Consider the following 14,319-nt stretch of genomic DNA (forward strand, 5'->3'; position numbering starts at 1 on the left):
TATATATTAAACAACTGTGTTATGTGGTGTACGTAATAATGTATAAAGCGACAGACATGAGTTTAATTTAGATTAAAATGTGACAGGTTAATTTTATTTACTGTAAGCTTGTCTTTAAATGTGATTCTTTTCTTATCGCTCTGAGATCACAGTAAATAAAATGGGTTAAAAAATGTCAAAGTTGCTGAAGCTACCTCTTTAAATATAACAGACAGCAGCCGGTGCAGCAGCAGCAGTCGCTAATAATACAAGACAACAGAAGCAGATTGACCAGTAATCATAGTCACACACCCAGTGGCACAACTTCCTGCTTCTGCGTCTCAATGCAACTTCTGTGGTTTCTACAGAAATGGGGAGTGTGAGAAATGGGTGTGAAACAGCTTTAACCTTTGCTTAAACAGTGACAAGTTGCAGCCGACAGCAGCCGAGAGCTCAGTAATGGAGCCGCAAGAGATCAGAGAGGGATACTTGGTGAAAAAGGTAAAATATCTGCATACAAACTTCTAAAATTCCTAACAAATCTGTAACTAACACTGTGCTTTTTTGTTTTATTGTATTTATTTAATACTATTATGATTGGCAACCTAAGCATTTTATGACATAGAATACATTTATATTTATAAATCCAAAATATATTTAAAATGGTTTGTCTGTCAAGCGACACATGTTGTATAACACAAAAATGAATGACTGAATTGTAGAATGAGTCCGCAGATGATACGAGAGGTTTCTTTTGCCACGTTACATTTCCGTTTTTTTAATCAAATGTAAGAGAACAACTGTAGTGATAATGAAAATAAACCAAAAGCAACATGTAAAAATGGTAAACTGGACAAAGTGACAGAGTTACAGGTGTTACTGTTACATCCAACCTTTATTTGTTTCACATTAAAACAACATTTAAATGAAACCGATGTCACAAAGTTGTGCCAGAACACATCACACTTCTGTTCTAGAGCTGAAACAGAAACCAAGTTCACTCACTAAATTGAGAAAAAAACATGTGAAATGCTTTATTTTTGTTTGATTCTTGCAGACTTTCACCCATACATGAATCCTCTCACAGCCTTGGACTGCAACAAGTTTAAATATACTGCAAAATCCACAACAACACACACCACAACAAATTACAGCTGCAAGACAGAGATCTATGTCGATGTATGTCCTTTTCAACATGCAAATTAGATGTTGTTTTTTTTCTAGATTTGCTGTTTGAATGTGATCTTTTCTCCTACTAACTACCCATGCTCACGTATTTTCTTCTGCATAGAGATAGCTAAGTGTAACTGCTGCTCTCTAAACTTCTGGCATGTTAATCGCAGGTGCAGCGAGCTCTTTTGTGAGCTCAAGTTCCTCTTTTGTTCACATCTGGTGATATTTCCCTGTTTGCATTTGCCTTCTTGTTTTCATCACATTATGAAGCACGTATACTTTATTTCTGTTGCATTTTTTGCTTAAGAGGAAGAATACAATGTCGTAATTTCTCTTCTGAAAATCTTCATGATGGAGTGAAAATGGCCACACTACAATAGTCTAGTTAAAGGGTTATTGCATAAATCTTGTTTTAGTTTTGAAATGAAAATAAACCATTGCAGCTTCAAAAGATGTGCTGCCCTTGTTGCTTAGATAAGAAAAAATGGAAGAAAAATATAAGGAGAGAGGTATAAAAAAAAGATCTCTCACACCAAGACAGGGCATGGTTTTAGGCATCAAAAAAATCTACCACAGCAAAGCAACATAAATAGACATAATACAACTAGTAAATAATAAATATAAATAGTCATAAAACATCATATTGCAATGCTGTTCACCTACCAATGAAGCTGAGGTCGAGGACAAAGACAACAGGAATGAACAGCTACAAACAGAAGTTTTGAAGGTCCCACAGCATGACATGCTGTTGAACATGAGGAACATGATTGCTAAGCTTTGGGAATGACAGCACCCACTTTGAATATGCTGTGAAACATGGCTGGAGCATGATAAATAAGAATGGCAAGCTATTTGCAGACATCTGGAAAACAATTGTGTGATTGATTTCACTGTCACCTTTCACCTTCATCTGTTGGTTTGGACTTTTGACATGCAAAAACAGGAACAAACTCTTGGGGATTGTCAGGGTGTGCAGCAAAACTGCTGGCATAGCTCTACAGAACATCACTAACCTACACAAGATGAGGTCAGTGAACAAGACCAGGTGGAATCTGGCAGATCCTGATCACCCATTCCATGGTGAGTTTAGATTGCTTCCATCTGGATGCAGGTAACTGCTGCCCAGATGTAGGCATCTGGGTATTCTGCCCAGAACAGACCACATATGAAGAGATTACTATCAACATCTTAAGCTTTAGAAAGAGAAATAATAAAGAATGGTTAACTCCTGAAATATAATAAAATAGTACAGAAACAGCTAAATGCCAAGATGATCAGCTCCAAATCACCCATACTTCAGCAATGAATACAGCAAAATGTATAGGAACAAAGACTGTGAGATGAAAAAGAGTCCACAAAAATGTGTCATTTACAGGAAAAGATAAAGAGGCTACACTGATTTGCACAGCAGACTGGCCTGAACACCAGTACCACCAAAATCCATGTCATGTGTATCAATCCAACAGCAGTGCACCAGTCACTGTGCATAACAAACCACTTGAGGTTGTTCGGGAATTTTATTTCCTTGAAAGTTTTATGAGCAACAATAATACATTTAGTGAAGACATTTTAGTATGGTTGGGAAAAGCACATGTTGCTTTGACCAGACTGTGGCTTATCTGGAAGTCAAAGCTTTATCACCTCCAAACCAAGCCTAGGCTGTCAAACGGCAACATTAAATATTTTTTGCTATATGGTTCTGAGTGTTGGAGTATAACACAGATCAATATGAAAAAAAACTGGATGGCTTTCATGACAGCTATCTGAGGAGAACATGTGACATACTGTGGCTCTTAAGAATGACTAATGATGATCTATACCAGAAGAACAAATGTGACAGTTTGAGGGTGGAGATAAAACACGTTCATCTTAAATGGCTGGGGTCATATACTGAGGATGAACAGCTGGCGTATACCTAAAATAGCATTGTGTTGGACACTACCTGGTAAAAGGAAATAAGGACGTTCAAAAACCAACATGGCGATGGACAGTGGCACCAGAGCTGCAAGAGATCAGTCTTACGTGGGATGAAGCACATGTGTTCATTGACAGAAGCAAGAAGAGGCAGCTGATTATGGCCTTATTTCCCAAAGGGGACGAAGAAGACTAAGCTAAGCTACATATCCTGGCTTCACAAACTCACATTTTTCTATCATTTACACATGATTCTGTTGCCCATTTCTGAAACAAGAACTGAAATATGAATATTTAAGATGGAAGTGTGATAGATGGTGGTGTTTCAGATTTCCATCCATCCATCCATTACCTTCTGCTTATTCCGAAGTTGGGTCACGGGGGCAGCAGCTTGAGCAGGGAGGCAGAGACATCTCTTTCCAAAGTCACATCTTTCAGCTCTTCTGGGAGGATTCCAAGGCGTTCCCAGGCCAACCGAGAGACATAGTCTCTCCAGCGTATCCTGGGTCTTCCCCGGGGTCTTCTCCCAGTCAGACATGCCCGAAGTACCTCCCTAGGGAGGTTCCCAGGGGGCATCCTTACCAGATGCCCAAACCACCTCAAGTGACTCCTCTCGACATGGAGGAGTAGCAGTTCTACTCTGAGTCTCTCCCGGATTATTGAAATTCTCACCCCATCTCTAAGGGAGAGTCTAGCTACTCAGCAAAGGAAACTCATTTCAACCACCTGTATCTGCGATCTTATTCTTTTGGGCAATACCCAGAGCTCATGACCATAGGTGAGAGTAGGAACATAAACCGAACAGTAAACAGAGAGCTTTGCCTTACAGCTCAGCTCTGTCTTCACCACAATGGACCGGTACAGAGTCTGCAATACTGCAGATGCTGCACCAATATGTCTGTCAATCTCATGCTCCATTTTTCACTCACTCGTGAACAAAACCCAAGATACTTGAACTCCTCCACTTGAGGCAGAACCTCACCCTTGACCTGAAGAGAACAATCCACCCATTTATGGTTGAGGACCATGGCCTCAGATTTGGATGTGCTGATTCTCATCCCAACCGCTTCACATTAGGCTGCAAACCGCTCCAGTGAGAGATGAAGATCACGGCATGATGATACCAATAGGATCACATCATCTGCAAAGAGCAGAGACGGAATCCTGAGGCCACCAAACCGGAAACACTCTGCCAGCTGGCTGTACCAAGAAATTATGTTCATAAAAGTTATGAACAAAATCGGTGACAATGGGCAGTCCTGGCAGAGTCCAACTCCCACCCTTAAGGGGGCCGACTTACTACCAGCAATGTAAACCAAACTCTCGCACCACTTGTATAGGGACTGAACAGCCCGTAACAACGGGTCCCCAATCCTATGCTCACGGAGCACCCCCCACAGTGTACTCTGAGGAACACGGTTGAATGTCTTCTCCAAGTCCATAAAACACATGTAGACTGGATGGGCAAACTCCCATGACCCCTCAAGGACCCTTGTGGGGGTAAAGAGCTGATCCAGTGTTCCACGGCCAGGACGGAACCCACATTGATCCTCCTGGATCTGAGGTTTGACCAACGATCGGACTCGCTTCTCCAGTACCCCTGAATATACCTTACCAGGGAGGCTAAAGAGAGTGATGCCCAATAACTGGAGCACACCCTCCGGTCCCCCCTTTTTGAAGAGGAGAACCACCACCCCAGTCTGCCAATCCAGTGGTACTGCCTCCAATGTCCATGCGACATTGCAAAGACATGTAAACCAAGACAGCCTCACAAAATCCAGAGCCTTAAGGAAATCAGGGTGAATCTCTTCCACTCCTGAAACCCTGCTGCCTCAAAGCTTTTTAACTACCTCGGTGATCTCAGCCACAGTCATGTATGGGTCAACCCCAAAGTCCCCTGACTCAGCTTCCTCCACGGAAGATGTGCTGGTGGGATTGAGAAGGTCCGAGAAGTATTTCTTCCACCTCCCAACGACATCACTGGTTGAGGTCAACAACACCCCACCTTTACTGAACACAGTGTTAGTAAAGTGCTTCTTTCCCTCTCCTCAGCTAACTGATGGTTTGCCAGAATCTCCTCGGAGCCAACCGAGAGTCTCTATTCAAGGCCTCACTGAACTACTCCCACATCTGAGTTTTTGCCTCATCAACAGCCAAGGCTGCGGACAGCTTGGCCCTCCACTACTTCTCAGCTGCCTCCAGAGTCCCACTGGCAAGGCCTGATAGGACTCTTTCTTCAGCTTGACAGCCTCCCTCGTTTCCAGAGCCTATGCTGTACACCAAGGTGAGCCCAACTATATCTAGTCTGTACCTCTCAACCTTTCGCACAAGCTAAGGCTCTTTCCCCGCCAGAAAGGTTACATTCCATGTCCCAAGAGCCAGCTTTGGTAAGCCAAGGTCAGAACGCCAAGATCTCCGCCTTCAGCCACTGCTCAGGACATCATGCATCTGACTTTTATGGCCCTTCCTGCAGGTGGTGGTGTTTCAGATTTGTTTTATTTTATTTTTTAAAGAATGAGGAAGAAAACTGAAAGCCAATATGTTTAGCAGTAACAAAGATTAGAAAAAAACAGGCATAAATCAAACAGTTTGGTTAAGTCTCGGCATGCAGCAGCTACAAACTCCACCAAGCTTTTTGCACTTTTGCTTCAAGGCTGCCTGTTTCGTATCAATCCTCAGGGTACAGTATTAAACTCCTGGAAGGCAGTGTGGGTGGTGTTGTCAGACGATGGTTTGGAGTTCTATAAAAAGAAAACGGACCGTTCTCCGAAAGGAATGATCCCTCTGAAGGGAGCCGCACTCACCAGCCCCTGTCAAGATTTCAGCAAGAGAATGGTAAGAAAATGTCAAGCAAACCACTCCAGCATAATTGAGAACAAGCACGCTGGGATTAGAGCTGTGAAAATAATCATTGTGGCAGATAATGTGAGAATTACAACACAGAATTGAAAAACCTGATTACACCAAAACAGCTGCTTTTTTGTGTATTATTTTTCTTCTAATTTACCAGCTGTGTTAGATGTTGATTTTTCTTGTCTCTAAAGGGGAAAAAAAGCCTTAAGTGTGAGAATGTTCAAACCAAAAGTTTGACTGACTTGACTAAATGCTTGATTTAGCTGGTCTTCAAGATTACCACAGAGAAAAAACAAGACCATTTCTTTCAAGCATCACACATAGAGGAAAGAGAGCTCTGGGTGAAGGACATCAAGAGAGCCATCAACTGTATGAAGGATGGGAAGAAGTTTGCCAGGAGGTCCACAAGGCGCTCCATCCGCCTTCCTGAAAAAGTCAACCTTGCGTAGGTTCCAAAAAAATCTTCTTGCATTTTAACAGTAATTTGATGATTACAAGAATCTGATTATTTTCTTAAGAACTGAATCGTGGTAAAGCCAAACTACCCACATTGAAAGTACTTGATAGCAGAAGGTGTACCGTATTTTCTGGCGTTTAAGTCGCATCAGACAAAAAAGATAGTGAAGAGGAAAAAAAATATTAAATCATTCAACCTTTATTTAGACAGGTTAATCCCATTGAGCCTCTGGGACTCATTTACAAGAGAGACCTGATTTCTTAACAAAGAGTGATGACAACATTGAATAACAACGACAACAATAGACAGTCATAAAATAGGCACAGGTATACAAAAGTAAGATTCTCTTTTTTTTTTGTTTTTTTACAAATCAAAACAAAATAGCAACCAAAAGGACAATCAAGCGGAATAGTAGCAAAAAACAGCTAGATTATAAGGCAATTTTGAAAACTAAAAACAGGAACATGTCTGCATTGGTTTTTGCCAGGAACTTATGTTTAAAGTCACTTCGAGAGATCAAGGTCGAGAGCTTCATGTCTTTTTGCAAGATAGTCCAAGAAACAGGAGCGGATTAGGAGAAGGCCCTTTTACCTAGTAGTCCTCACTGATGGAGGGAGGGAGGGAGGTATATAAGTATAATATATAATACCGTACATATAATATATACATGCATATAATATATAATACATATAAGTACATGCATACATACATATAATATATAATACATATAAGTTGCTTCATCATCAATCAACCTTTATTTATACAGGTAAATCCCATTGAGCCTCGAGGACTCATTTACAAGAGAGACCTGATTTCAACAAAGAAAGATGACAACAATGGACAACAGCAACAACAATAAGCAGTTATAAAAACTCATACTACAGTTTTTTTTTTTTTGTTTTTTTTTTTTTAACAAATAGGATGGCTAAAAGGAAAAAGGTAACAAAACCAAAAAAACTGCTAGATTCCAAGACAAATGTATAAAACTAAACTAAATTAAACTAAAATATAAGTCACTTCGGCATATATGTCGCTTTGGCGTATAAGTCGCATTTATTACGCGTCACTGCTGACCCCCGGGAAACGTGGGCCGAGTTTTGGCATGACACCGCCATGGGTGGCAGAGGTATGCTGGAGCTGTGAGCTCTCTGGCGTTCCTTCGCCTGCACCAGCTGAGTGATGCGAGCATGCACGGGAGGACTTGCTGTTGCAGTTCTTCGAAATTTAACAAGATTAACACAAAAACAATTATTTGTTTGCTCGACATTATAGCAAAGATGTGCATCAGTTTAACTTTTTTCTTTAATAAATGAACTTTAATGCTCAATGTCTGGCGGGGGGCAGGGGTAGTGGTACAGGAACAACATATATGCCTACCAGTAGTTGTCGAAAGCCTAGAGAGCCCTCTCACGCCTCTAGCATCTGCAAATGGTAATGTTTACATGGTTCTTATTAGTTTGAATGAACATTTAAAGTGTCCATCAAAAATTGCGTTATGAATATGAAAAAAAAAAACCTTATATAAGTCGCTTCGGCATATAATGCGCAGGACTATGCAAAAAACTGTGACTTACACGCCGGAAAATATGGCAATTGTTCAAGCAGCTGTTTTCTTCCCTTTCTGACTGTGATTTATTTAAATACTGTCTTCTGAAAATGTGGGTCAAGATCTTGCAGTTAATGATAAATAATAAAACAAAGTCATACTGAGTGGGCTCACAATGTGCTTTCTCAGTGAGCTGTATGCGCTGTTGAAAGACCAGGATGATGGAGTGAAGGAACTGAAACTGGAGCAAGATAATCGAGTTTTTAACCACTGCTTCACAGGTACACCACTCGGGTTTGGTTAATAGAGGTGTAAAAAAGTTGTTTTTTTGGTCTTATTTTTACCCTTCACATGTTTTCATCACTTTTTCTGCTTCTCTTTGTTCTTTACAAAGGTGCGACAGTGGTAGAATGGCTGGTTGTGAAGGGAAAAGCGAGAAACAGCCCAGAGGCGCTCATGTTAGCAACTGGGCTTCTGAACGAGGGCTTTCTCCAGGCTGCAGGTGACCTCTCCAAAGAGGGAGCAGAGTGTGCTGTGCAAGCAACCTTCTTAAATGATACAAAGGCTCTGTACTACTTTGTGAGTACAGCTCACTATATATATATATATATATACACACACATTTAACATCCAAGGTTTAGCATTCCTAGTAGCATTTCATATCACCTGCTGCCTTTCATGCCAGAGTTTTAGCCTAAAATCATCTTGTGTAGAGAAGTAACAGAGTTGTTGGAGCTGCTGCTATTTTTGGCTAAAACCTCAAAAATAACTTTTAGAGCAATCCTATGTGATAGCACAAATATATGCTGTGAATAACTCCCTGCTACTGTTAAGTCAAATGTTCGCTTTATGTCTGTTATTTATTCTATTTAACCGTTATTTTTACCAGCCTGTCTTTAAAGCTAACTAAGCTAATTTCAGCTCGCTGTGGTGGCCATCTTGAATTTGTGTGATTCCAAGCATTGATTGATTGGTTCATACAATTTTTCCAGTGGTTAAGATAATTTGGTAACAGCCACACACAAGCACACGCACAGACCCAAGCAAATATATTGCATGTATGTGGTTGACTTTCATCAGCAGCAGATATGATGCATTCAATTTTAAAGAAAGTTTTGCATAAATAACCCAAAAATACAAGTCGGTAAATTGTATTTTGTGGAGAAACTTGTAAAATTACATGTCTAAACTTTTTGGGTACTATCTGTATGCACGTTTGGTCTTTCAGGCAGATAGTGGGTTCTTCTGTGAAGGCTGCTCCAGTGATGAAGATGTTCTGTTGAAGGAGGAATTCAGAGGAAACATCATAAAACAGGGTTGTTTACTTAAGCAGGTACAAACAAACAAACAAACAAGAAAAAGCATATTTGCAAGCATGACAATGTCTTCTTATTTGGAACTGGAAAACACCTCTCACTTTCACATAAATTTCTGAAAGAAGATCCGTACGTTCATCCTGTTTTCACACAGGGACATAGAAGGAAAAACTGGAAGGTGCGGAAGTTTATTCTGCGAGACGACCCTGCTTATATTCATTATTATGATCCTTCAAAGGTAAATCCACTGATTTGGAGGAACTTTAACTTTTAAAACATTATTGAAAAAAACTTTTTTTTTTATGTCAGGGTGATGACCCCCTGGGATCCATTCATCTCCGTGGGGCTGTGGTTACAGCTGTGGAGTCTGCGCCTGATGGTGAGTGAAGCTGTAGGATCCACATGCTGCTCCCCCGCTGCGTCAAATAAATAAATATATAAATAAATAACTCGTCTGTACTGTCAGAATGGATTCTCTTCAATGGAGTCCTTTTAACTCTTTTTTCTTCTTCTTCTTTTTTTTTAGCCAAAAAGTACGACATTGATGGCAACCTCTTTGAGATCATCACTGCAGATGAGACTCACTACTTCCTCCAAGCTGCAACCGCTGAAGAAAGAAAGGAGTGGATCAAAGCAATACAGGCTGTGTCAAAATGTGGAAAATAACAGAAGCTGTGGAGCAGAGCAGGAATATCTGCCAGCTGCTGTTTTAACAAAAGCAAATTACCATCACACGTTTGGGTTGTTCTCTTTAAATGTGGAGTCACGGAAAAGTTTCAGTTTTGAACAGTATTACTGTAATTTCTGGACTATTGAGCGCCAGACCCGGCTCCAGAAAAATTTAGCTGGGGGGGCTGGGGAATATTTTTGGGGGGCCCATCGGTAAATAGTAATTTGTTTTATATAAATACATGAATAAACATTTACGTAACCTTGCAACTGAAAAAGCCATGTTTGGTTCATTAATACAAGACAAATAACTTGAACAGTGACACGTAGTCACTAGTAAATGCTGAGAAATTGTGCTCAAGTTTACTTTATTTTTATTTTTTTGCATAAATCTTAGAAATTAGCACTGCATTAATCATTGTGTTTGAAACACATTAACACCAGAAACTTGAAGGCGACTGTACATGAACTCCTGAAGAGAAGTTAAAATGTTTGGAAAAAAAAAAAATACTGAACATTTTTAACATTTCTACTCTTTTGTTGAACAAACCTGACATGCAAAAAAAAAAAAAAAAACTCTGTGGAAAATGTTGTTAAGCTAAGTTCTGATGTCCATTTTGCCATATTACCTTATCAAAATGTCTTCTTCACCTTCTTGTGATTAGCGATTGGAAAAAAAGCATTTTCACATTTTAATGTATAGTTTTTATTATCTGAATTTGGAGGTTTTTAGGTTGATTACATGAATATGTAGACAGGAATACAGAGGTATTCTTATTGTATTTTGATTGATAAAGATTATGTATTTTAATGCGTAGAAATGCCCAACCAGGGACTGGAGTTACGAATTAGCTATAGCTATATAATCTTTGTTCAACACATCAGTCACAGACTTGTTCTGTTCTATGTTTGTGTGCATTGTCCCTGTCAGATGAACTAATAATTAATAAATAAATAAATAAAATTTCACCTAGATTTCCTTACTTTACTTCCACACATTTAAAGCACGTATCTCACCAAGTTTGTGTAAATTCAGCTGTGGGGTTTAAAGACATTTCAACTTTAATGCACTTTAAACACACAGCATCAGGTCGGCACTATTTGTGTTGAGAAATTAAATATATTAAATAAATTTAAAAAAAACATTACCGCTAGACATTTTTTACTTGTGTTCAACACTACTCATCTAAAGGATGTTTCTCTTGAAGCTTGAAGACAAAAGGGTGTGGGGTTTTAAAGACATTTCAACTTTAATGCACATTTTATTTGGACAGTGTCTTACACTTGCAGTGTCACAGTTAAGTGCTAAGCTGCTACAGACGTAGCACTCCACTTTTTTTTTTTTTTTTCTGAACAGTGCAAGTAACACGGCTGGTTAAAAAAATAAATAAATAAATACAGTAGCCTACCAGGAAGTCACTGATTGCTATCTCGATCTTTTTTCTGCAGAGTTTTTTTTATATTTTTTAACTGCTCCTCTGTCAGCATCCACTGGCAGACTGGAGCAGAAGTTGCTCTTTGCATGCTGCCAGTTTTGTTAAACGATTTCTTGCCACCAGTCATCTAAGCCTTCCACCAAGCTCCGAGTATCACGTTAACAATTCACACAGATATCTAGTGGCTGTGAATAATTTATTTATTATTATTAAATAATATTCCCCTCCCCATTCTCTCCTCCACTCCTCGTTTCATTGGTCCTTTGTGACCTGTTTGGTAATGTCATCTGTCAGATTTTTTTTCAATCTTTATTTATACAGGTAGTGTCATTGAGTCCCAAGGACCCCCCCAGGAGAGATGTGTATTGGGCAGTGGTGGGATGTAACTAAGTACAAATACTTTGTTACTGTACCTAAGTACATTTTTCATGCATCTGTACTTTACTTACCATACCATACCATACCAATTTATTTATAGAGCACTTAAAACAGCAACAAGGCCAACCAAAGTGCTGTACAAAAGAAAACAAACATGCACAGCAGACAGGAAAACATAAAATAGAAATACAGATACAAATAGCAGCAGAAGCTAACTAAAATGGCCAACAGAGTAGAGAACAGACCGGACCAAAACAATTCACACCGTGTTAAAGGCAAGCGAATAGAAGTGGGTCTTCAAGCGAGACAAAGACTGAGAGTGTGGGAGCCTGCTGGACACTCAGTGGCAACTCATTCCACAGTCGTGGACCTGCAACAGAGAAAGCCCTGTCACCTCTGAGCTTACGACGGGTTTCTGGGACTGAGAGAAGCATCTGGTCTGCTGACCTCAGAGAGCGCGGTGGGACATATGGCTGCAGAAGATCAGTGAGATAGGATGGGGCGGAACTGTTCAGTGATTTAAAAACATACATGAGAATCTTGAATTGGATTCGAAGGTGAATGGGTAGCCAATGCAGGGAGGCCAAAACTGGCGTGATGTGCTCTCTATAGCCTGTACCAGTTAAAAATCGGGCTGCAGCATTTTGGACCAGTTGTAGACGAGCAATGGAGGATTGACTGATTCCAAACAGAAGTGAATTGCAGTAATCAAGCCTAGATGTTATGAAGGCGTGGATCACTGTCTCAAGGTTCTTTTTGGAGAGTATAGGTTTCAGCTTAGACAGCCGTCTCAGCTGAAAAAAACAGGATTTGACCATCATGTTTACGTGACTGTTGAGTTTTAAGGACGGGTCCATTATCTCCCCCAGATTAGTGACCTTTTGTTTCTCTAGCGGGGCTAGAGAGAAAAGGTCAATGTCATGGTTCATGAGTGAGCCACTGGGATGGAACAGCATGACTTCAGACTTCTTCTCATTGAAGCTTAAGAGACTTAAGTAGAGTTAAATGTGGGTACTTTATACTTTTACTCCACTACATTTTACATCAAGTATCTGTACTTTCTACTACACTACATTTCTATAATGTGTTGCATTACAAGTTACATTCATGTTGCGGCTTTTTGATTGGTTTGTTACTTTGAAAGTAACCAATGGTGAGAGGGGAGCTGGTCCAGTGAATCACTGCAAAGTGTGCAGGTAACGTTAGGCCCGCCTTCAAGAAGAGCTGGACCAATGACATATATTCTAGTATACATGTCACTGAGCTGGGTGCACCTGCAGCACCACTACACCCAAAATGTATTCCACCGTAAGAGAGTCAGCCAGAAGATATGCTCCACCCATGGCCTTATTGAAAGACTGCTCAGTACAACCGGAAAGATTATCTCTCCCAAAAGAGCCAGACTGGACTCAAAAATCTTTGAAAACCAACTTATTCTGAACTTGAACCAGAAATTCTTGCTGCAATATTAAAATGTGTCAGTTCATGGGATGCTAGGAGACAAGAGATGTCTCCAAATGGCTCGACACACAGGTCCAAGTTTTAAAAATGGTGTCAGGAAGTTAAAATATTGTTCAATATTGACCCATTACAAGGTTGACTAGACAGTATTTTAACTAGAGTTGATGACAAACTGGAGTTGAAATGATCAGTGCCTGTTCCTTTGTCAGTTGTGTCTAATGTTCCTTTTGTTCAGGCAGACAACTTTTACTTAAATGTGTTTACTGCAGTTAAATGACACACTGGTTTTGCTTTGTGTTAAATAAAAACTTTCAAAGGTATAATCATTTCTCTTTCTTATTTTGAATAATGGCATTTAACTCTGCATGTCATCCCTGAAATACTGGCACAGAATCACAAGTCCAAGCGTGAACTGTGTCACAGAGTAAACACAATAAAAACATGTATTATCTGCAGCATTGTTCAGTAAAATGGCTCAACACTATTAATGTATTACAGAAAATATACATACGGTAGGTACACTTAAAGATATATAGACCATTGCATTATGTAATACATTCAGGAAGCACTTTTACTTTTAATACTTTAAGTATTTTAAAAGCAAGTACTTATTTACTTTTACTTAAGTAAAAATGTTAATGTGATACTTTTACTTTTACTAGAGTACATTTTTGTCTGTTTATTTGTACTTTTACTTAAATACAGTGTTTGAGTACTTTCTCCACGACTAGTATCAGGCAGCTATGTGAGCACTAGAGTGTGATGAGGTGTGTGATAAATGTTTTGGTGGCAGGAAGCTCGTTAGCCCGTCAAAAAACAAAAAAATCCATAAATTAGCTGCAGCATTGTTTAGGGCTCGGGCTTCAAATCATGTGGAAAAAGTAGCAACTCAAAGTCTGGAAATTACAGTAAAGTCTAATCGCATTTCTTCAATATGCACATGATAAAAAGAAGAAGGAAAAGCAGAAAGAAAGAAAGTCATGTATAGTCTCTAGAAAAAGGTTTTCTATTAATTTCAGCTTATTTTATTTGGAAAGGTCAAGAATATATGCAGTATACAATATTTATTTAATTTTATTTAAGCTTGTGACAGCAGTGCAAGTTTTCTTCACTCACCATCTTGTCTTTTTAGGCCTG

The 14,319-nt window shown here is 39.5% G+C and overlaps 1 protein-coding gene across 1 annotated transcript; it reads left to right on the plus strand.

Annotated features, from left to right (window-relative positions):
- The first annotated feature begins 438 nt into the window (after window positions 1–438).
- plek (pleckstrin) lies at window positions 439–9,904 on the plus strand. The gene is made up of 9 exons (XM_037686509.1): window positions 439–480; window positions 5,746–5,901; window positions 6,183–6,364; window positions 8,112–8,203; window positions 8,317–8,501; window positions 9,151–9,255; window positions 9,393–9,476; window positions 9,548–9,617; window positions 9,765–9,904. The coding sequence occupies exons 1-9, from the start codon at window positions 439–441 to the stop codon at window positions 9,902–9,904; spliced, it is 1,056 nt and encodes a 351-aa protein (XP_037542437.1).
- The last annotated feature ends 4,415 nt before the right edge of the window (window positions 9,905–14,319 follow it).

Source organism: Nematolebias whitei, chromosome 1 (genome assembly GCF_014905685.2).
Source record: "Nematolebias whitei isolate Nwh7 chromosome 1, NemWhi1, whole genome shotgun sequence".
Taxonomy (NCBI): Eukaryota; Metazoa; Chordata; class Actinopteri; order Cyprinodontiformes; family Rivulidae; genus Nematolebias; species Nematolebias whitei.

Coding starts and splice junctions, on each gene's coding strand:
- plek (XM_037686509.1), top strand. CDS start 439: ATGGAGCCGCAAGAGATCAGAGAGGGATACTTGGTGAAAAAG. Junction 5,902..6,182: donor AAGATTTCAGCAAGAGAATG/GTAAGAAAATGT, acceptor TGCTTGATTTAG/CTGGTCTTCAAGATTACCAC. Junction 6,365..8,111: donor CCTGAAAAAGTCAACCTTGC/GTAGGTTCCAAA, acceptor GTGCTTTCTCAG/TGAGCTGTATGCGCTGTTGA.